Source organism: Dendronephthya gigantea, unplaced genomic scaffold, assembly GCF_004324835.1.
Source record: "Dendronephthya gigantea isolate DGI-Jeju-01 unplaced genomic scaffold, DenGig_1.0 000050F, whole genome shotgun sequence".
Lineage (NCBI taxonomy): Eukaryota > Metazoa > Cnidaria > Anthozoa > Malacalcyonacea > Nephtheidae > Dendronephthya > Dendronephthya gigantea.
The window spans coordinates 1,473,833-1,494,932 of NW_021163060.1; the positions used below are offsets into that span (position 1 = coordinate 1,473,833).

The 21,100-nt window shown below is 33.9% G+C and overlaps 6 protein-coding genes across 8 annotated transcripts; 1 reads left to right on the top strand and 5 right to left on the bottom strand.

Moving 5' to 3' along the window:
* Position 1: 1 nt before the first annotated feature.
* On the bottom strand, positions 2 to 1,471 carry LOC114528562 (short-chain-enoyl-CoA hydratase-like). The gene is made up of 3 exons (XM_028550226.1): positions 1,116 to 1,471; positions 692 to 836; positions 2 to 529 (listed from the first exon to the last, which is right to left on the bottom strand). Exons 1-3 carry the CDS (start codon positions 1,425 to 1,427, stop codon positions 150 to 152), a joined length of 837 nt encoding a protein of 278 aa, XP_028406027.1. The 5' UTR covers positions 1,428 to 1,471; the 3' UTR covers positions 2 to 149.
* Positions 1,472 to 1,605: 134 nt separating this feature from the next.
* Positions 1,606 to 3,191, bottom strand: LOC114528556 (transcription factor atf21-like). The gene has a single exon (XM_028550221.1). The coding sequence runs from the start codon at positions 3,168 to 3,170 to the stop codon at positions 1,773 to 1,775; it is 1,398 nt and encodes a 465-aa protein (XP_028406022.1). The 5' UTR covers positions 3,171 to 3,191; the 3' UTR covers positions 1,606 to 1,772.
* A 429-nt stretch (positions 3,192 to 3,620) lies between these two features.
* LOC114528549 (probable ubiquitin carboxyl-terminal hydrolase MINDY-4) lies at positions 3,621 to 8,330 on the bottom strand. 3 transcript variants are annotated; one of them, XM_028550212.1, is made up of 22 exons: positions 8,156 to 8,330; positions 7,954 to 8,009; positions 7,504 to 7,674; positions 7,077 to 7,279; positions 6,547 to 6,965; positions 6,413 to 6,468; positions 6,298 to 6,337; positions 6,167 to 6,224; positions 6,025 to 6,092; positions 5,777 to 5,893; positions 5,624 to 5,709; positions 5,375 to 5,476; positions 5,228 to 5,291; positions 5,050 to 5,115; positions 4,906 to 4,973; positions 4,767 to 4,830; positions 4,607 to 4,693; positions 4,461 to 4,535; positions 4,291 to 4,394; positions 4,016 to 4,092; positions 3,865 to 3,940; positions 3,621 to 3,713 (listed from the first exon to the last, which is right to left on the bottom strand). In XM_028550212.1, exons 1-22 carry the CDS (start codon positions 8,210 to 8,212, stop codon positions 3,665 to 3,667), a joined length of 2,163 nt encoding a protein of 720 aa, XP_028406013.1. In that variant the 5' UTR covers positions 8,213 to 8,330; the 3' UTR covers positions 3,621 to 3,664. The 3 variants fall into 3 exon arrangements, with proteins under 3 accessions (XP_028406013.1, XP_028406012.1, XP_028406014.1); XM_028550211.1 differs by having other exon boundaries at positions 6,547 to 7,279; XM_028550213.1 differs by lacking the exon at positions 8,156 to 8,330 and having other exon boundaries at positions 6,547 to 7,279; positions 7,607 to 7,674; positions 7,954 to 7,977.
* Positions 8,331 to 9,229: 899 nt separating this feature from the next.
* On the top strand, positions 9,230 to 11,761 carry LOC114528558 (thioredoxin domain-containing protein 5-like). Its single transcript, XM_028550223.1, has 12 exons — positions 9,230 to 9,425; positions 9,504 to 9,597; positions 9,670 to 9,728; positions 9,824 to 9,917; positions 10,005 to 10,114; positions 10,224 to 10,308; positions 10,402 to 10,488; positions 10,566 to 10,733; positions 10,811 to 10,899; positions 11,041 to 11,125; positions 11,315 to 11,356; positions 11,491 to 11,761. Exons 1-12 carry the CDS (start codon positions 9,289 to 9,291, stop codon positions 11,608 to 11,610), a joined length of 1,170 nt encoding a protein of 389 aa, XP_028406024.1. The 5' UTR covers positions 9,230 to 9,288; the 3' UTR covers positions 11,611 to 11,761.
* Positions 11,762 to 11,855: 94 nt separating this feature from the next.
* On the bottom strand, positions 11,856 to 15,435 carry LOC114528553 (tetratricopeptide repeat protein 39C-like). Its single transcript, XM_028550218.1, has 15 exons — positions 15,304 to 15,435; positions 15,124 to 15,172; positions 14,714 to 14,912; positions 14,219 to 14,633; positions 14,056 to 14,126; positions 13,861 to 13,958; positions 13,634 to 13,727; positions 13,509 to 13,563; positions 13,383 to 13,435; positions 13,165 to 13,271; positions 12,943 to 13,066; positions 12,734 to 12,831; positions 12,523 to 12,627; positions 12,378 to 12,413; positions 11,856 to 12,262 (listed from the first exon to the last, which is right to left on the bottom strand). Exons 1-15 carry the CDS (start codon positions 15,408 to 15,410, stop codon positions 12,170 to 12,172), a joined length of 1,704 nt encoding a protein of 567 aa, XP_028406019.1. The 5' UTR covers positions 15,411 to 15,435; the 3' UTR covers positions 11,856 to 12,169.
* A 527-nt stretch (positions 15,436 to 15,962) lies between these two features.
* On the bottom strand, positions 15,963 to 20,264 carry LOC114528548. Its single transcript, XM_028550210.1, has 7 exons — positions 19,773 to 20,264; positions 19,204 to 19,341; positions 18,997 to 19,130; positions 18,792 to 18,885; positions 18,606 to 18,711; positions 18,376 to 18,431; positions 15,963 to 18,262 (listed from the first exon to the last, which is right to left on the bottom strand). Exons 1-7 carry the CDS (start codon positions 19,954 to 19,956, stop codon positions 15,975 to 15,977), a joined length of 3,000 nt encoding a protein of 999 aa, XP_028406011.1. The 5' UTR covers positions 19,957 to 20,264; the 3' UTR covers positions 15,963 to 15,974.
* Positions 20,265 to 21,100: the final 836 nt, after the last annotated feature.

The following is a 21,100-nucleotide window of genomic DNA, read 5'->3' on the forward strand; positions in this document are numbered from 1 at the left end:
ATCACCTCCACCATTACACCTGATTAGAGAACAAGAGGTCATAACATTTATAACTTTTTTAAATGAAAAACATAAAATACACTTAATAAAATACATCCACAAGTTGCCCCACCTATTATAACATTCACACACATAAATTAGCTGTAAATCTAATGGTCATCATTAAATGTTCCACCACGACCAGCACCAGCAACAAAGCGTGTCGCACCATTTATTGCTTCCAGAAGACAATCCTCGGAATTTTCTTTCTCAAATCTCAAAGCATCGTCCAATGAGGGTGCATTAAACATAGCATAATATGCTGACTGACGATCAGCAGTTAAACATGCTTGCGGAAAAGCAGCAATCTGTTTTCCTAACTCAAAGGCCTCACTATAAGCGGTACCTTTGGAAACAACTCGGTTGGCTAAACCAATAGTTAAAGCCTCATTCGAATCAACTGTCCTCCCTGTGAGAATGAGATCCATTGCACGAGAAAGACCAATCAGTTTACTTAAGCGGACAGTACCACCATCAATTAGAGGAACTCCTAAGAATGTCAAGATCTATTGTAAGAAATCAAGAGAGTTGAGACCACTGGTAGGTTGTTCTAATATCAATAACTCTCACAAACCGAAAGTACACAAAAATATACATGTGTACCAGCCTAATGATGCTGATCTTTGGACTAAATGTTTTGAAGAGTATTTACCAAATCTTCTGTTTAAAAAGCCCATCTTTGCATCATGTTCAACAACTCTCAAGTCACACAACAAAGCAAGTTCAAGACCACCACCAACAGCATGTCCCGATATTGCAGCAATTACTGGCTTACTAAAATTCTCCCTTGTGGGGCCCTAGATGATCAGGATACCAAGTACCAATTCAAACAATCAGAAAAGATCAGGTCTCATCCTGAGATACCACTTGGCTTTCATGTGGGGGGGATATAAGTGAATACATACATATATTTGCAGTCTTATCCACTATAAGACAGAACATATTTGTCAATTCTCAGTCAAGTCCTTGTTTAGAGTGAATACATCAGAGTAAAAACACAATTACAAGTTCCTATGATCCCCTATGAATTGGTTCAATATTTTGGTTCAGAGATTCAATGCGCCTTTAAAACTTACCATAGGCCCTTGTTCACCCATAAGAATTTCCTTAAATATTTGTTTTTCTTTGTTTGTGCCAAGTTTCGCGACTTCCTTAAGGTCATATCCAGCACAAAATGTGTCAAAACAGCCTGACAAAACGGCTACACGGCAACCATCATCATTTTCAAACTGTCTAAAAGCATGTCTGAGTTGCTCGGCTGTTTCGTGATTTACCGCGTTCCTCACCTCAGGACGGTTAATTTGAATTGAAAACACAGCTCCCTGCTGTTGTTTAACAACAAAGGTCGATGCAAAACGTCTTAAAAATCTCGTTTTGACGAAAAACATCGTGTCAAATTTGGAAATTACCAAATTGTTACACTGTAGTGTGAACGATATCGCGGGAATTAAAATAAATCCAATCACTCAAAAGACGATTACCAAGACACAAAAGAAGACACCACAGACTATGATATAACCATCAATCTACCATCACTACGAATTGTAGTATAGTATAATGTTAATACTGAAGTATTAAATAAGTTTCTGTTATAAATTTTTAAGTTACACTACGTCTTTCAAACAATAAATTAGTACATTGATAAAGAGAAAGAATATTGATATTGGAATGTTGGAATGCAAGGTAAAATATATATGGTGGCTTTCAAAAAACTGTTGCTTAGAAAATGGTAATCAGTACGCTGTCACATGACAGCCACATGCCATATGCTCCATCACGTGTTGTTTTAAATCATTTAATTGATTCTTCAAAGTACTGGCAATACTAGATAACTCAATGTTCCTCTCTCTCAACTGTTGTACTCGGACCTCCAGATTTGCCTCACGCTCTAACTTCTTCTTCCTGCATTTTGAAGCTGCGACTCTGTTTTTTTGTTTCTTTCTCTCGCGCTTCACAATTTCCTGGACTTGCAGGTCAATTGGGGGAAGAGGAAACATCTGGGGACTTGTTTCTACTTGATGTCCAGGAGGTAGTTTTTCTACGTAATCCTTCGGACTTTCGGAGAATTTCACATGAGCATGAAGTTTAAATAACTCAGGATGAGAGTCCAAGTTCAATTCAGGATTTAGATTAGAAATAATAGTATTTCTGGAAACAGTTTGGTTCACAAAGTCTGCGTTGACTATATTGCTATTAGCAACTGAAGAATGAACCAGAGTGTTTCCATTTCCAAGATTATCTGATCTTTGATTATCAGGATAGTTTCCACTATGGTTTGGTCTGATTGTATTTCTATTTCCATCTCTCAAACTATCCATTATTCTGATCTTGTTCTTATTCCTGTCCTCCAAAGAAGTATTTACGACACGTCCATAAACTGGTAGATTTATTTTCATATCTTGAGAACTCTGATTTGGTATGGAGGTTGAAGTACGTACATTGGAACTAATAGTTGTGTTTTGGCCGATTTGATGTGGGATTTTCTGGTATTCAGATGTCAAGATCTTTTTATCATGACTTCTTTCAATGTTTGTTGTAATGCTGTACTTGGTGGCGTCTTCTCTTTGTTGGATTTTTTGTAAAGCATCCACAAAGGTCTTCGTGTAGACATCGTGTTGTGTTTGGACGCTTCTTGCTCTATTTAAATCATCTTTTTGACCAAAGTCTTTATCGTTGTAATTTGAGAAGATTTTTTCAAAATCAGGCGATACCAGGTTTAAGACATTCAAATCAGAACTGTTGATTGTACTTGTATCCCGGCTGTGGGTCGATGATTGAGCGACAATTAGTCTTTCAAGATCAGGAGAGGCCATGTGAAAAAGGTTAAATTCTGGTGAATGAATGTTTTCTTTTAGTAGTTCTTGATTCTTTATCATCAACGGGATCTTGTCTTTTGTGGATCTCCTTTGACAGTTAATATTTCCATCGTAATACAAGAGCTGATGATCGTTACTCGTGTTCGAGAAATGACTTAAAAACGACTCTTCCATCTTAGGAAAAGTAGAAAGATACAGAAAGGAGCTCAGTATAGCGTCTGCCAAGAAGTATTTTAAAGCAAGCGAACACTTCTTCTCTAGAGTGTAGACTGTTTGAACCATTAGATCATCGCTCAATGTGTACAATGCATGCATGACAGAGTGCTACGGTCATGATTCAGTTCATAAAAACTTCCATCAACTATCTCCATCCTCTCCAAAGCGATCAAAACTTCGAGGTAATCACGGTCTATCTTTACCACAGGACAAATCAAAGTAAAATGATATTCCAGCGATCCTTATATTTCCAAAAGCCGCAAAATCGTGTTCGTATTGCTTCATTGAGGCATGGAAAATCATGATCACGAATAACAAGCGTAAAGATTTCACCTGTCACGACCTGTTGATCTTGTTAAAATGTTCACTCAGGATTTACACAACGACAGGTTGTTCAATAGCATCATTTGGATTAATGATTTAGCTTCAGGAAATATTCACTTCCCAATATCTCTTTAAAACATCAAGGCTTCATTGATATTCCAAGATTGATGTCATAACTTCTTGCTCTGAGAATATCTTGTGTTGCATGGATGTTGACATGACAGATAATCATGAGATATATTTAAAACGTCCATATATTTTGTTGTTCATCATAACAATGGTTCAGTTCCGTTCCAATCGATAACCGCATCTTTCCATCTGAAACAAAATATCCTGATGAAAACAATGCAACAGTTCAACTTCTATCCTGTTGCTTCCAAGAGTTGTCAATCTATTTCTGATATAAGTAGCCATCATATAGGGATTTTATGGAATGCGTTCATAGAGTATTTCGCAACTCAAAACTTACTTGGTTCTTATGCAGTGTTCCAGAGGTGGAATTAGATCATCGTCTGTTGCTTCTTTCACATTTTTTTCACATAAATCTAAGAGACAGAACATTAGTTCTACCATACCATGATTAAGTAAATTTTCAAGAATTCTTGTTCGTCAAATCTCACCAATAGTTAAACGTATTTCTTCCGTCTGTCCAGCTAAACCATCATAATAGTAAAGATCAAATTTCTTAACAGACCTCCTAAATTATATTAAAAAAAACCCTTTTTATCATCGCAGCTTACAAATAGGTTCGCCTCCAAACTACAGTAATTTTCATACAGCAATTAAATCACGACAGACCATCAAACATGTTTTAAGGTTACAAATCCACTTAACAAAGAAGAACAGGCTATACTCTTTATATGGACCTTTAATGGTTGATAGTTTATTCAATTACCTTTTATTAACAAGATTTCTTTTTGTTGAAAATATGACGCTAAAGTGGCTCTCACTGCAGACAACCCAGATAGGATATTTTGGATTCTTCAAGTTTGAACCAACCTATTAACAAATGATTTAATATCAAGGGTAGTAACACACTGTGTCAGGTGTAAAAGAAAATCTTACCAAACAAGACTTATAATGTTCAAACAATGACAATAGTCCAATATCACTTTGTTTATCTATGCCTTTCAGGATGTTCTGCAAAAGAAGAAACAATTCAAAGAAATGAAAGAATATATTCCTGGGCTGGAGTGAGGTAAAAATCCAACCTTTTTATCTCCTCCAGTGTCAAGTTGAATAACGTCATCAAATGTGTTAGAAATTGCTTTTCCAGTAAGAAGCAGGTTGACCATATCCTATGAAATGAGACACAAATAAATATATCATGAATAAATACCAATAAATTATACGAATTGATTGGTTATATACCTGGGTACAATATCCATGAGCACCCATCAATGTTCCATTTTCATCATCCATATCTTCCTTTACCCTTTAACAAGATTATATAGTATATTTCATAATATCAGTTAAGAATAATAATTAATCTTATTGATCTTAATCTTACCTCTTTACACTTCTTGACAAGATCACAGAGTATAAGAGCAGAATACACCCACCATCTTTACTGGAAAACTGAAGTGGACAATGCTCTTGTTAATAAAACAATTAATTATTTACTAGTATTTCAAGCAATAAAATCCATTCTTGCCTGTTTTAAATTTTCTTTTATGAACATTTCCAACTCCTCAAATTCTTTGGTTTCAAAGATGATGAGCTAGAGAAAGAAAATTAAGAAGAAATATTACCATCTCACCTAATTGAATAGCTGAAGCTACTAACAGGTCAATGAAGTAATAATTTTTAGTTATAATTAACTATTTCAGCACCTTTTCAGTGAGTCTGTCAGCTTTGTATGTTCCACTTGGTAAAAAGTGATCCTTTTCAGAATGTCTAAAGATTGTGTTAAGATATATTAATGCCACCTACTAAATTAACCAGTTCTGTGGGTTCTGACCTATTATAAAAGATCTTACAAGCAGACTACAGCGGTCTTGTAACTGCCAGCTCTCCAAAGTATTTCTACCAAAGCTGAACACAAACCATTCTGTACTTCTTCAGATGGAAAATATAAATTTCTATGGAAATGCAGAAAGATGGAAAAAAATTACTTTACGAATCATATTTATTGTACGTATTCTGTAAGATGTCCTATTTATTCAGAATTTGAATCGGAAAAATTCAACTGGTCTGATTTTTTATGAACATACAAATGTTTGACGTACTTGTTATCAGAAGACAAATTGTCAGGGAACAATAAATGTTTTAAAACAACAGCTTGAACAGATGCCAGTAAACCACAGGGGCCACCCTAGTGACATAAACACTTAATTGTTTAAAATGAATAAAGAGGAACTGAGAAGACAATTTTTCCAAACCTTGTGTTGCACAATTCCATATTTTAAATGTTCTAAATGGCAAAATGAAAATCCTTGATTTCTCCACTCAGTGTTAAAACTGCTGCTTGATGAACCAAACACAATTGTCTTTAAATCCTGGGAAAAGTCAAGAGTTTGTACAAACGATTTGAGAGTATATTTAACATGATATTTTATAGACATGACCTTCAAGTAATGGATATATGAATAAAACTGCTTTCAAGATTTAGAAAGACTCGCATCTTTACCTTGGCTTGTTGTAATGTTACAGGATGACACTGGACTATAGACATTGTTGATTTATGAAAGCTAGTATCTACAAGTGTGAAGGGAAAAAATATATAAAAAGAGTGAAATATATCAGTGCAGATGCTAATACCTAATGCTTACTAAAGTGAAGGCCATCTAATTCATCAATTTCATCAACATCTTCACATATGAGATCATCCTGCATTATAAAAAATCCAACAAGAGTAAATTTAGTTTGTTTTAAATATAATAAGTCATACATTTTTACTAACATTCTTTGTGGTTTTCAAGTTAGGAGAGAATGTATTCTTTCTGTAAATCAAGAGAATCAATGAGAGTTATAACATGAGATAATATTCAATAACATTCACACATTGTATTATTCACCTTGTTTCTTTCATTATGGCTTTCTTCCAACTAGGTTCTTCTTCACCTGATTCTTTCTAAATCAATAAAAATATAAACCTGCTCAAACTTTGATTAAATCCATGGGTCAAATTAACAAAGTATAAAATACTTGCCCTGTTCATTGTTTGAAGTGTCTCCACATTTTCAACATTTCTTCCTCTTTGAACATATGAACTCTGTTTAAAATCATCTAACAAATTCTTTTCAAAATTCCCACTAGACTTATCATAATTTATTAAGTTGGCAGCTTGATTGTCTTTCAATTCTTCCACAAAATATTTTGGTTTTATTCTTTTGTTCCCATCCTTCCTTGTATCACGAAGGCCTGTGCTTCTTACACTTCCAGGAGCATCACATTTCAACATGGTTTTCTTTGCATTTGCATTTTTAATTGTGGAAGTGTTATTTAACAAGACACCCATTTTTACACTAGGTTCTTGACTGAATATGTTTGTAACATCACTTTTTTCCCCAGACAATCCCTCCGTAGTTGCTGTTCTGGTCTTAACAGGGGTAAGGTTGGTTCCATCACCTAAAAAACAATCCTCAGGTTTTATTCTGTTTGAGAAGAAATTGTCTTCACCATCATGAAGATTACATTGATTGTCATGTCTCAATATTCTTTTATGTCTGTCTGTTATACTTAATGCTAAATCTTTTCCAGATGAAGTTCTATTTCCATCAGTTTCCATCAAGTTTTGACCTTCTCTACATTTAGGGGGATATTCAGATTTCCAGATTTCTTTTGATTTGCCACTTTCATGTTTTACCATATTATTTTCTGTCTTGTTTTGTTTGGCTTTGCAAGGAGGTACTGTGTTATGTTTTCCATTAGTTCTAAAAGTGCTACAAAAATTACAATGAGCCAGTTAGCTTATAGTTCTTAACTTGATCTAACATAAAAAAATACTCATTAGCCTAAGAAACTGCAGCTACATAATTCAAGAACTGAAATATCTACTGCAAATGAAATAAAACTTTGTTAACACTTACGTCATTACGAAATTAAGTCATGGCTTTAGATTTCTAGCACTGATTAAGATATTGCATCTTAAAATTTTTCGTCCTACCTTGGAGAAGAAGGCTTTGAAAAGCTATCAAACTTTTGCTGCCAAGATTTTGAGATCATAAAATGAATAATAACTTCAAGCATAGTTCGATAATTATTCTCACTTTCTTTGTTTTTCTTCATCAATGTATTGATATGAAGTTCTTTAGCAAGTTGTGCACGATTGTTGATGCTAAAAATGAGTAATTTTAAAATAGTTGTCCATTTTAGGCAGTTGTTACACTCATTCATGCATGATGCAAAGTTATTAGAAAATTCTGCCATTTGGTGTCTTTGGTGCCATTGGTACTTGCTACTTTGCTAGGCTAGTAGAGAGTAACCGGCTGGAATGATCAATTGCAAGCTGCAAGTGCATTTGTATTTTGATGCAAGGTGTAAGGTCTTAGCTGCAAGCACAAGCAAGTTTTTCAACTGCGGCAATATATTATTTTTATAGCATCTTTTAACATACCAATTTTGAGTTCTAGGTAATTCTCTGTCTAACATAGCCAAAGTTTCTTTTAAACCCTGCAATGATCATTGTGTTAAATTGTACAGTAAGTTAGTAAAACAAAAGATCGGCAACATTTGAAGATCAACAATAAAAGCACGCGCGTCATACAACGCAATACAACGCAATACAACAAAACAAACCTATTGATAAACAAGTTTACCTTTCTACTTAGATATTCTCTGACAACAGAAGAGGAGACAGCCTCGACATTGGCCATTCAACTCTAACAAACGTTCAAAAAAACGTACTGAACATTTCAAAAACAAAAACTAGCGACGAAAAACCTGAAAATTTTCATTATAAAAAGGCGGCCATATTAGTTTTTACATACCAAATATGATGCAATATGATACAGTATGATACGGTATGATATAGTATGATACAGAATGATATAGTATGATACAGTATGATATAGTATGATACAGTATGATACGGTATGATATAGAATGATACAATATGATACAGTATGATACAGTATGATACGGTATGATACAATATGATACAGTATGATACAGTATGATATAGTATGATACAGTATGATATAGTATGATACAGTATGATATGGTGTGATATAGTATGATACAGTATGATACAGTATGATACAGTATGATACAGTATGATACAGTATGATATAGTATGATACGGTATGATACAGTATGATACGGTATGATATAGTAGGATATACTATGATACAGTATGATACAGTATGATATAGTATGATACAGTATGATATAGTATGATACGGTATGATATAGTATGATACAGTATGATACGGTATGATATAGTATGATATAGTTTGATACAGTATGATATAGTAGGATACAGTATGATACGGTGTGATATAGCATGATGCAATATGATACAATATGATACAGTATGATATAGTATGATACGGTATGATATAGTACGATACAGTATGATACGGTTTGATATAGTATGATATAGTATGATACAGTATGATATAGTAGGATACAGTATGATACAGTATGAGATAGTATGATGCAATATGATACAAAATGATACAGTATGATACAGTATGATACGGTGTGATATAGTATGATGCAATATGATACAATATGATACAGTATGATATAGTATGATACGGTATGATATAGTATGATACAGTATGATACGGTATGATATAGTATGATATAGTATGATACGGTATGATATAGTATGATACAGTGTGATATAGTATGATGCAATATGATATGATCAAATGATTCTACCCGACTCCACTGAGTAAACAAATCCCAAAGCAAATTTCACTAACTGAAAACTTTAATACTAAAGATGAAGAAAATCGTCACCTTCGTAACCTTACTAGTTGCTCACAATATCTCAAATGCTCAAAATTCTGCTGATTTTCTTAATGTAGAAACGTTTGCACAAGTCATTCAACCACAATTTGTACTTTTTTACGCTCCGTGGTAAGTTTTCAATATTCTGCTGTTGTTTGTACTTTAAATGTGCAACTGCAGATGTAAACATTTGTTATTATTTTGCAGGTGTAGTCACTGTAAACAACTGCTTCCAACGTGGAATGAACTTGCAGATAAATCACGCAATCAAAATAAATGGAATAAAATGAAGATAAGCAAAGTACATGAAGTCTAATCATTGCTAATCATGATTTCAATGAATAAAATTAGTCATTCTTTACTTGGGTTGCAGGTAAATTGCATCGAAGAAACAGCATTCTGCTCTGATCAAAATATTGTGGCATATCCAACGTTAGTTTTGGCAGTAATTAGTACATTAGTGATTATATTTATCTGAATAGGTTTTTTATTAAAACTATTATTATACATTAAACTTTTCAAAACAGAATGAAATTGTTTCACAAAGGAGACATGAGAAGATATGATGGCAGGCGAAGCCTTGGACAACTTGAAATATTTATCGACAATGTTTTAAATAATGTAATTATTGTAATTTCCAGAGACACTTGAATAGACCTACGAATGTAATGTGTTCAATAAATTGATACTCCAATTTGGAATTTTTAGAAAATCAATATCCTGGAAGAAGAAGGTTTATTGACACTGACAAATGAAAATTTTGATGTTCACATAAAGCAAGGAGATGGTCTTCATTTTGTTGATTTCTATGCTCCTTGGTAATTGCATTCATGCATGAAATAGACCAATTGTTAATGCAATCAATCACCTTTGCTAAATATTTAGACGTTTTTGTTTGTTTCTAATCCTATTGTTTATGTATCCTAGGTGTATTCATTGTAAACAATTTGAACCAACATGGAAAGCCATTGCTAAACATTATCAAAATAATCCTGACATTACCATTGGAAAAGTGAGTGAAACCTGAAAAGTGAGAATTTTTTATTTGGACAAAACAGTTAGTTTGACAGTTGTTTAGAGTATAATTTGATAATGCACTTGTTAGGTGGACTGTACAATTGAAACGTCAAAATGCAGAAAATGGGGAGTTGATAGTTTCCCGACTTTAACAATGTTTCAAGATGGAAAAAAGGTAATGCGCACAAGCAGAATGAATGATTAATTTGTGAGAATGTTCGCATTTAATTTTATGCATAAATGATTAATTAGTTGGATACATACAAAGGGAGCAGAGATATTGAAGCAGTGAAAAGCTACATCAACAACATGCTATATCAACATAATATCAAAGACAACATGAAAGAATCTGTGGAGACACCATCTGCCCTTAATACAGAAGAAGATGTCTACCTTCAGTCAGACGATCAAGATGCTATTGTATGACATAATTATATGTAGTTAAGATTTTTATTCAACCAGCCCCAGGAAGATATAATAGTTTATTTCTGTTTCAGAACTCCAACCCTGTTGTTCAAGTCATAGACAGGACCTTTGATATGCTTGTTAACCAAGAGACAGTTTTTATTAATTTTTATGTTCCATGGTATATAAAGCTTGTTTATTATATAATGCTTATTTATTATATAATGCTTATTTATTATGTAATGATTAGTTATTCTAAAATCTGTCGGTGCAATGTCCTAGATATAAATACCAAACTGAATTATCCATGTCTATATCTTAGGTCAAAAGAGTCTAAAGCACTCCAGGAAATCTGGAATAATTTAGGAATGCTTTCTCAAAGAGAAGCTTTGGCCACCATAGCTCAGGTGACTTGTTTCTCTACGCTTGTTTGTCCACATGCATTTTGCTGGGTCTTTTTGAAAACAATGATTGTAACTACAGTATAAATATCTTAGGATTACATGTTTAATTGTATACGACATTAGGATCAATAGTGTAACATATATTACATCAATCCAGAAATGTACATCCACTCATACTAAATGTCTCTTTAGATTGACTGCTCAAAATTTTCTGAAGTCTGTAAGAAGCAACAAGTATGATTATCTTTGCACATTTATAGAAACAATTGCAGTCAGAAGTATACTATACTCTTACCTATAATAATTTCTAGATCAAGAATTGCCCGAAAATAGAATAATTATATTTTTTATTCCTTACATTGTTCTAGATCTCACAATATCCAACTCTGATCCTGTTTAAAGATGGCAATAAACATTACTACGATGAAGAGAAAACTTTAAATTCCTTGTACAACTTTGTCAAACAATACATGCATGATGAATTATGAATTGTATTTATCTGTACACGAGACATCATAAGAGGTGTTGATATTTAAGGTGAATACACATATTTATATATTAGATAGCCTTCCCAGACAGAGCAATATTTGCATTGGAGTGGAGGTAATAGTTACATAAAATATATTTTGCACCTTGGTACTTTTTGTCTCTCACATCTCTTGCGAGTGAATAATGACATTCAGATACATACATATACTATTACCAAGTCTAGTATTTATGATCGTCTTTCCACCAGCTGTTGCAAAATGTTCATATATTCATCTCAACATAGCATGATCAATAATAAACACTGGTGATCCGCCTTCCATATGACCTCAACTTGCCTGTTGTAATTATACCCTGAGTGTTCTTATCTGAGTGCCTGCAGTGCAGTGAAGTGATGTCATTCATGTTTCCCTTTCAGAACTGACATCTTCTCTTGAATGAAGACATCTTCTCTTGAATGAAGACTTCTTCTCTTGAATGAAGACTTCTTCTCTTGAATGAAGACTTCTTCTCTTGAATGAAGACTACTTCTCACACTTATGCTGAACTTGTTCTCCCAAACTACTCTTTGTTTGCCCTCTCCTGTATTTTTTTTGTTGCTATATCAATCTTTAATTTAAGTCTATTTTCAAAGTCGTAACTGCTGTATGTATCCTGCAGAAAATAAAAGTGAATTGCTTTGAATGCTCATGCAAGATAGCTGGGTACAGACTAATGAACATATTATCTCATATTGCACGTACTCCTAAATTGAAAGATTTAAACATACCTTGGCTTTTCTCAGAAATTCCAATCCTTTATCAAACTAAGGAAATGAGAGTAAAAAGTAAATATATAACCTGATCATTAATGCCATAGACATAATACAATCAGATTATAATGGATAACATATGCTATCACCTTCATAGTCATACCTGTGAAAGTTGGGCAGAAATTAATCCCAACTCAAAAGAAGCAAATGGTGAGATATGTTTATCACCAACAAGAGTTACATTCGCATTCACCGCTTCTTTATAAAACTAAAATACATTTCAAAGTTAATTACTGTATGTATTATGAATGAAAAATATATAATGATTATTCTTCGATATATAGTTTAAATGTGGGGAACTTGTTTTTAGTTACCTCAATAGCCTCAGATAATCTTTCAAGACGACGCATGATATATGCAGTAAGAAATAACTTCAAAGCAACAAATCTATCATCCACCGGTTTCTCCAAGCCTTTAAAATAAGAGGGGGTTTAAAATGCGACGATAAGAATTGGACAAGATCAAACAGTTACATCAAAAATTGTTTTAGGCTTTGTGTGAATATAAATTGATGCAACCATACCTTCTAATAAGCAAGATAGAGTTGCCAAGCTACATGTTGGCAAACATTCCCATAAATAAATAATTTCAAGCAACAGAACTAAACTTTCAGTATTGTTTGGTGGGGTTTGGATGCAAGAGGAAGCCTGGAAGTAGAGAATTATCATTAAAGAAAAAAAAGATCAATTGATGACTGATGAGCATCTTTGCAAAATTGCATTGATCAGTTATTTTTTTGACAAACCTTTCTAATCAGGAAAACGGATAAAGGAGTTTTTCGCTTGACAAGTGAAGGTACATATCTTAAGTATATTACAGCTTCACTTGTGTTGCCCTGCACGCCATGAAGAACTGTAAAAAAATTGGAGATTAATATCCTAGCTTGAACAAAATGAAGCATTGCATCACCCTAGCTCAAACACCACACAATATTAACAATCTGTTGGAATGTTTGACATATACCTCCAATTAAATAAACATAAAAACATTGTGACCAAATGGCTGCATCTTTTACTCTAAAATTTCAATAAAAAATAACACTTCAAAGGTTGTCACAAAATAATACAAAATGCAATTCTTGTGAAATACCTGATAAATGCCTCTATAGCAAGATCCCATCTCATTTCAAGTAAATGACACCATCCTTGGGAAAAATATAGAAACTTACTCACACTATCCCTATTTAGAAACCTACCCTAACAATGCTTTAGTACCTATTTCATAATCACAGAAAACCATCATTTCTTTATGGGCCAAAGGTTTCTCCAAAGCCATGCTCAGTGACCTTGTAGCTTCACTGAAATTACCCTGCAGTGAAAAAGGAGAAATAATATCTTTGTAACTACATAATATTGTTAAGATGTGTTACAAATATATTGTAGACATCACATGTTGTACCTAGCCATAGAAAAAATGTTCAAAAGTTTGAAAGATTTCTCACCTTACAACGAAATATTAATCCTTCAAAATACAAAGCAACTGGTGATAACAATAAATGTTCCTGTAGTCCTTGTAAAAGTTGTGAAGCTTCCTTTAAACCTAAGATTGAATGGAGGTATGTGTTACAAACTCATGAACATATTCATAGCCATAATATCATTAAATTACTGATCAATCAATCAAATCACAAAATTACCACATTTAACATCATTATCATCAAAAGAATACATTGGTCTGACAATAGCATGATACCACAAAAGACCAAGTCTAGATAATTATTTATTAATTGATAAAATCAAGTGCTCAGTTAATGTTAAGAAACATTTTTTACTGTTATTATTATATTGAATAAGGATCACCTTGATAACTCAGCTTTGACATTCTGACTTTGACAAACATATTTTAAACAAACCAGACCTAGTCCTTGATTACCATGGAAACCAAGCATCTGAGCCAGTTGTAATACTTTAGGAGGAGTCAATGAGACAACCAGATTAAATAAACCATACCCAAATGCAATGGCTGCTTGTACCTCATACAATGCTTGTGAGTTAACAATTTCACTTGAATTGCCATTAGAAGAATTGCATGTTTTTGTCTCTTCAGCAGTAGTTGAAAATGATTCACTTTGTGACAATGCTTCATTTTGATTATTTGATTCTGCAGAGACCTTCAAAAAAGACCCACCAATCTTTATTATTTTTTCGTAGCTTTTCTTATATTGTTTCCACGATTTTCGTATTAAAAAGGCCCCCTTGACATAGTCTTTCAAACCTAAACGGATAATGAAAAATGATGAATTTGCAGCCTACAACTCATGAAAGTTAATATTTTCAATCACTTTGTCTCTTTACCTTGTTTCAAGATGGTCAGAATAGCCATATAGAGCTCAGTATCTGTGCAGAATATTTCATTCATCAATAATCTCAAATCATCCGAACTACATTTCTCCTTTCTTAAATGATTTGATTGCATAGTACAATATCTTTGAGTCTCTTTTAAACTGTCAATTGTTTCATTTATGTGAGCTTCGTCCAAACTCAATAATGAACTCTAAAACATAGTTATAGTGATCAACATTTATCATAACAACCAACCTTTCTATCTAATAATCTGGGAAATATCAATAAAATAATCAATTTAATAATATCTATTCAATAATGGATTCTGATATAATTAATATATGATGAGTTAACAAACTCTGCCACAAAGCAGGTTGGTAGAATAATTGAATAGAGTGGTTTTCACTAGAGCATCAACTTACTAAGAATTCAATAAAACTTGACGCAGAATGCAACAAAGAACTTTTACTTCTGAAAAAGAATTATGACAAAAAATATAAAAATCAACACTCGTAACAAACTACACAAGTTTGATAATAACTAATAAATGAAATCTACTTCCAAAGATGCAGTATTTAGTAACAACTATTCTTTATAAATACCTTTTATCAACGAGGTACTTCCTGGCAGTCAGACATCCTTTGTTTAGTAATATTTCAACACTACACCGTACCATTAAATAATCTTCTTCATCAAACATGGATTCCATAGTAAATATATTCTATTTTGATGTTTTTAATCGCAAAATTTGCAGTAACTATCAAGAACATAAGAAAAATATCAACATTTAAACACACACGTAGTAAATATTTGTTTACCTCACATCAGCGGTTCTCCTCATGAGACTGCTGGCTCAAATAACTGAGCTGCAATATCATTCGGTAACTGGATTAAGAGATTTTGAAGAAGTTGGAACTGCTACCAGGATTGAAAATGATGAATTTTGAGACGTTTTCTCGCTGTAGCTGTTTAATTATCTCGAGCTTTCGCGTACCAGACTGCAGCCTTCCAACGGAGCTGTTTAAACGGCCTGCTGAAGTCTGACGTTGCAACCAGATAACGTCTCAAAATTCATTTCAGACTATTAGCGGAATGAAACGCAAACTCCTTTACAAAGTATTCGTAACCAAACGAGTACGGAATGCACCGCGATTTGAACGAAGAAACTGACAGTCGTAAAGGAAAATGAACGCCAAAATGTTTGGACATAATAGTCCAATTAAACAACGCAATATTCCTGTCCAAAATTCTTTTATGTTAAATGGACACTTCTTTAGAACTTGTAGATACCAACACCTTGCTGCTGGATAAGATTTCGATGACCACGTGGTATTCGTTCGGGCTGGGGGTATCTTGGGTGAAACATTGGTGGATTAGGGCCATGGCTAGGATATATTTGTGGTAGCAATGGGGGTAAAAGGTGGGTATTAAAATACCTTTGAGGTATTCTATGTTGATTACAAGGAGGATTTGGATGTACATCTCCCAGTCGATATATTTGTTGGACTTCTTTAGGGGAAGGAATGTTGTAACAATCCGTGTCTTCTTCTCGGAGTATTTCTTCACAAGGTGGTGAAAGAAGACTATGAAATACTCTAGTAGGGCTTTCACACTCACGAACATTCAATATGTCGTATTGAGAATCTGTGAGAAACGATGAATTGGAAGACGAGCGGGAACCAGATAGACTGTCTGTAGTTTGCAGAGAACAATCAGTGTTTGTTTCTTTATCCACCATTACTACACGTTCAATCATTTCAAAGTTATGTGCAACCTGAACAGCGCAGTCAGTTTGTTGCTTTTCATCAACAAATCTTTTATTGTTATTCTCCCAAGGAAGATTCAACATCGTTTGTTGAAAAGTATCTACGGTTTTTGTTACCGGACTTGCGCATGTCTTTATCTTCTGAACATAAGAAGATATGGAATCGTCCGACGAAGGTGAACTTTGATTTTTGGATACATTGGCCACGCTACTTTTCATTTCATTTTTAACCACACTCTCTGATTCATTCGTGTTTACGAGAACATCGCTTTCTACAGAAGATGAAATAATTACATCACTGAGACTGACGCAGTTGTCAACATCCGAACGAGTTTTTTCGTTAACCTTAACTTCGTTCTTATCAGAAATTTGCGCTCCTTGTTCCTCATTTGTTTCAGTCCCAAAAGGATTATCTTCCAAGCAGTATTTAACACCATCCTTCGTATCTGAGCAGCCCAAGGCATCCTCGGATGGTTCAACAGGAACATAAATAGGCAGGTCACCAACAAATATTTCAAGCCTTGGCCACATTTTTTGCTTTTCGTCTGTCGACTTACGATTAACAAAGACAACTGGTTCACGGCTTCGATTAGTATTTCTTACGAACTTTTCCTTTTTCTGCCGTTTCTCATTTAGATTAGTAACCGTAGGTATTGTTACATCTTGCGTATCTTCATGAAACTGTTTAGTCAGACTCTCTTTACTTCCATAACTTGCTGTTGTTTCTTCGTTTCTCTCTTGTATTATTGTAATCATTGCTTCTTCTTGTTCAGGTGTAGCGTGCTTAAACATTTCGCTCTCCTTGGTTGCATCAGTTTCTTCTGCTATCTTTTCAGTCGCATCACAACCTTTCTTCACTGTTCGCTGTTTGCTTTTTCCTAAAGTTTTTGACACAGAAGATTCAAGTTTATTGCCACTCGATTCTAGTGACTTATTCTTCAACACAGCTTGTTTCACGGCAGATTTTTGTTTTAAAACAACATCTTTTCTCTGTGAAGAGGAAATCGTATGTCGTGAATCTTTAGCGCTCTTCTTCTTGCCATCATTTGATGTAAACAACGCTTGCTTACGTTCGTCATATTTCTTATTGTTTCTGGAATCTCTTCTCGTTTTCCCTAGGAATTTTCTAGAATGATTCTTATAGTTCGTCTCATAATTTTCAGACGTTTTTTTGGAATTTCCTTTCTGGTCGAGAAACTGCGAATCGTTGGAACTTGCAAGATCATTGTTGAAGATTTTCTCGTTTGGACGCACTGGCATCTTACTTCTCTGCTTAGAAACATTTTTGGAAGATTTGATGGGTTTTGATGGTGACACAAAGTCATCTATGGTTAGACTGAGTGGTACTTCTGGTTTTGGCACAGTGAAGGTAAAAGAACGATTTTCATCCAGTTCATCCTCCCAGCATTCAATGCTCTGATTGCTTTGAGAAATTGTTGTTACATTTGTCAATGGATGAACATTCGGTGCTGGTTTTCGTTTTAATTCCTCTTCAGCCAACAGTTGATCGACATTTTTAAGACTGTAATCAAGTTCTTCACTATCTGTTACAGCTGATTCAGGAAGGTCACAATAAGGTTCAGTACCTTGGTTCTTCAGCCCCATGCCTCCAAATTGACATGCAAAGTACTTAGCTGTTTTTCGATCGATTCCACGATTCTGAAGGACAGCGTAAAAATCCATATAGGAGCAACAGTTTTCAAAAATTGATTGTAGAGTGTCATAGGTTAATTGAAGTTGAAAAAGTTTCTTTGAATACACATTTCTTGTGAAAGCGTCAAGCTTTGCCATTTTTTCTTAATGATCGAAAGAAAAAACCCAAATTTAATCAAACACACTAAATGTGACTCTTGCAGCAATAGGTTTGAGACTTGTGCAACTTTTGCAGCAACAAGTTTGGCAAATTTACCTTCAAGAATAATTCTTTGTTCCTTTTGATTATTTTGTATTGCATACCATTCCCATCTAAAAAGAAATATTCATGACTTAACAAAAGCATTGCAATTAATTAAATACCACTATCCAATATCACAAATGCCTGCTAATTAATAAACAGGCTCAAATTAGTTAGTGCATAGCAATATCAATTAAATACTGGTAGCAACATATGAATTTAATTGAAGTGTAAATTTTACTTACAGTGACTTTGCTGTTGTATGTTTAATATTACTGATGGCACTTTTAAATGGCGGCTTTGAGAAAATCTCCACCATTGCATTCACATCTCCCATAGCACGATGTCTATCTACATTAATCACAAGCAGTTTTCTTTGAAAACAGAAGTGAGCAACATTGGAATAAAAAAATTATAATAAAAGCACCTACTTTGAAATTCCTTTCCTGGAGCAAATGCTGAGAATAGTGAGTCCATTGATAACCGAATTCCTTGCAGCTCTGGAACATGATCGTCTCCTTGTAACTTGAATAATAAAAGACCTAATTACAGCTGTGTACCGAATTACAAATGTGGCAAGACTCACAACTACTCTGATTATAACTTATTCAAGATTGAATCAATCTTTTAACATACCTGTTTACAAAATAGAAAGGTATCAGCAAAGTGTAAGTTTTTATTCTTCAACACTTCTTCTTTAACCTGGTATCTTCTCATATTACTCAGTAGTATTGGATAATCAAAGCCATATCCACCGTGAGCACACAATACTGAAACAGAATGTTCATAATTATTGTTGGCTGCATGGCTTTCATCTTTACAAAAGTTTACAATAGATAATACCTGGAAAATGTTTCTTGTCAAATTTCTGGTTTACCCTCAACACAAGTTTTTCAATCCATTTTAAAAACTTTTTAAAAACAATTGGAAATGCTGGCTTTCCTTTCAGATCTGACTCTTTGATACCACATCTTTCAATAGCTGCATATATATAAGTATATACATTAATGAATGAAAAACAATCAATGAGTTAACAAATCTAGGTAGATATTTAGAATGACATATAGTTTTTTAAAAAAACTCAATATATTTCAAAGGTACATATCAGTGGATTTAGATTCAAAATGTCTGGAGGAGTATATAAAAGATATTAGCGGATTTAGTATGGTTGGAGCTGGCCAGGCAGAGATGGGAGTCATTGACACCCACACTTTTCTACTCAGCATTTTTTATTATAGGTAGTTGGTTTGAAATTTTAACCAAAGGGGTGACAGTGGGTCACCAATGACCTTTACACTGTTAAACTATTGTTAGGGGATAGGGATGAAAATCGTGAATATTATGAAATATTACAAGATTAATAGATATTTGGTGAATTAATAAAATATAGTATTATAAAAATGCAAACTTACTAAATTTTCCCAAATCTTGCGAGGTAGAAATTAAACTTTCAAAATTTGCACTCAGTACTTCAGGAGAAGACCTCGCAGCAATCTCGATAATATCTGCCTTTAAATGCTCGCTACTAGAGCATTCACAGTCGTAAAATATCAAAAATGGTGTTTCATCGGAGTTTAATTCATTCAAACCTGCCATTTTCAGAAGGTTATATTCTTAATAGTATGGTATGTTATGTTTACACGTGCAGTTGGTGAGTGGTGGACCCCGGGGTGGACTTTGTACACTTTGTACTATCTCTATTTTCCATCTGTCCTAAACAAAATTCATTTCGTAATGGAAAAATACCTATCTATGCATGCCTTTGACACAATGTAATTCGACATTTTGCGAGAAATATATTCATCCAAATTACAGTAAAGGTGACTTTGGGGAGAAATTAGCAAAGAACTAGCTAAAAACATTGAAAAAATATCTTTCGATCATCGATATGTCAAAAATATAGCGGGTGAAATAAAATTATATGTCAATAATTAGGTGGAAGCGTCGCTAACTTAAAAGGAAAATAGAAGCTTCGTACACTAGTCGTGTCCCATTCGTGTTCGCTCGTCTTCGTCGTGTGTGGTTTTTTCGCGCCAAAATTAAGGCTATCTTTAAAAGGGGGAACGGGGAATCAGGGAATGGGGGAATCGGGAAATCGCCCTAAAAAATGTGATATTTCATTATTATTATTAACTACTTTTTTACAAACAATAGCCTTTCAGCTTATTAATTCGGCTGCTTTTAAATAAGTTGTTTTCTAACAAAATAATACTATGACTAATACCCACGCTTTTCTTTTTGTGATCTTGCTCCTTCCGTCTCCACACAGAGCAGAGGGTTATTCGTGAGGTTATTTGTGAAGTAAAATAAAGTTACATTCCTTTACGTTTAGGGCATCCAGCCTCGACGTCGATCAAGGTAAATAAACTGTTGATGACATTGATTATATTGCACGATTTGTTTTAAATAATACAAAAAAAATAAAGGCCGACAAATAGACATATTTCGATTGTTAAATCTGATCCACAAATTGTATAAAGCTTATGTTCTCAAGAAGCGATTCTCTAGGCTAATTTTTTCCCTATGCTCTTGGGCTGTTCATAGTAGCTAGAACCGTTATTAAGAATGCTGAAAGTACCAGCCTTGGGAAACTTCGTGTTTGACTGAACACTTCAATAAAGGTTTCATCCTTTCTTTCATTTACAGATCCCCCAAACACGACTCCGACTACCCTTCCAGTTAACCTCCGATCCATCGCCACATGAAAGCTTGGTAATAATATGTTACAGAAAAAGAGGGC

Coding starts and splice junctions, on each gene's coding strand:
- LOC114528549 (XM_028550211.1), bottom strand. CDS start 8,212: ATGGCCAATGTCGAGGCTGTCTCCTCTTCTGTTGTCAGAGAATATCTA. Junction 4,974..5,049: donor TAAAAGAAAATTTAAAACAG/GCAAGAATGGAT, acceptor TGTCCACTTCAG/TTTTCCAGTAAAGATGGTGG. Junction 3,941..4,015: donor AGAAATACGTTTAACTATTG/GTGAGATTTGAC, acceptor TCTGTCTCTTAG/ATTTATGTGAAAAAAATGTG.
- LOC114528562 (XM_028550226.1), bottom strand. CDS start 1,427: ATGTTTTTCGTCAAAACGAGATTTTTAAGACGTTTTGCATCGACCTTT. Junction 837..1,115: donor TGGGTGAACAAGGGCCTATG/GTAAGTTTTAAA, acceptor CTGATCATCTAG/GGCCCCACAAGGGAGAATTT. Junction 530..691: donor CTTTTTAAACAGAAGATTTG/GTAAATACTCTT, acceptor TGACATTCTTAG/GAGTTCCTCTAATTGATGGT.
- LOC114528556 (XM_028550221.1), bottom strand. CDS start 3,170: ATGCATGCATTGTACACATTGAGCGATGATCTAATGGTTCAAACAGTC.
- LOC114528548 (XM_028550210.1), bottom strand. CDS start 19,956: ATGGCAGGTTTGAATGAATTAAACTCCGATGAAACACCATTTTTGATA. Junction 19,342..19,772: donor GCAAGATTTGGGAAAATTTA/GTAAGTTTGCAT, acceptor ATATATATGCAG/CTATTGAAAGATGTGGTATC. Junction 18,263..18,375: donor ACAAAGAATTATTCTTGAAG/GTAAATTTGCCA, acceptor TCGATCATTAAG/AAAAAATGGCAAAGCTTGAC.
- LOC114528558 (XM_028550223.1), top strand. CDS start 9,289: ATGAAGAAAATCGTCACCTTCGTAACCTTACTAGTTGCTCACAATATC. Junction 9,426..9,503: donor GTACTTTTTTACGCTCCGTG/GTAAGTTTTCAA, acceptor ATTATTTTGCAG/GTGTAGTCACTGTAAACAAC. Junction 11,126..11,314: donor CTTTGGCCACCATAGCTCAG/GTGACTTGTTTC, acceptor ATGTCTCTTTAG/ATTGACTGCTCAAAATTTTC.
- LOC114528553 (XM_028550218.1), bottom strand. CDS start 15,410: ATGGAATCCATGTTTGATGAAGAAGATTATTTAATGGTACGGTGTAGT. Junction 15,173..15,303: donor AAGTACCTCGTTGATAAAAG/GTATTTATAAAG, acceptor ATTCTTTTTCAG/AAGTAAAAGTTCTTTGTTGC. Junction 13,728..13,860: donor GATTAATATTTCGTTGTAAG/GTGAGAAATCTT, acceptor TTTTCACTGCAG/GGTAATTTCAGTGAAGCTAC.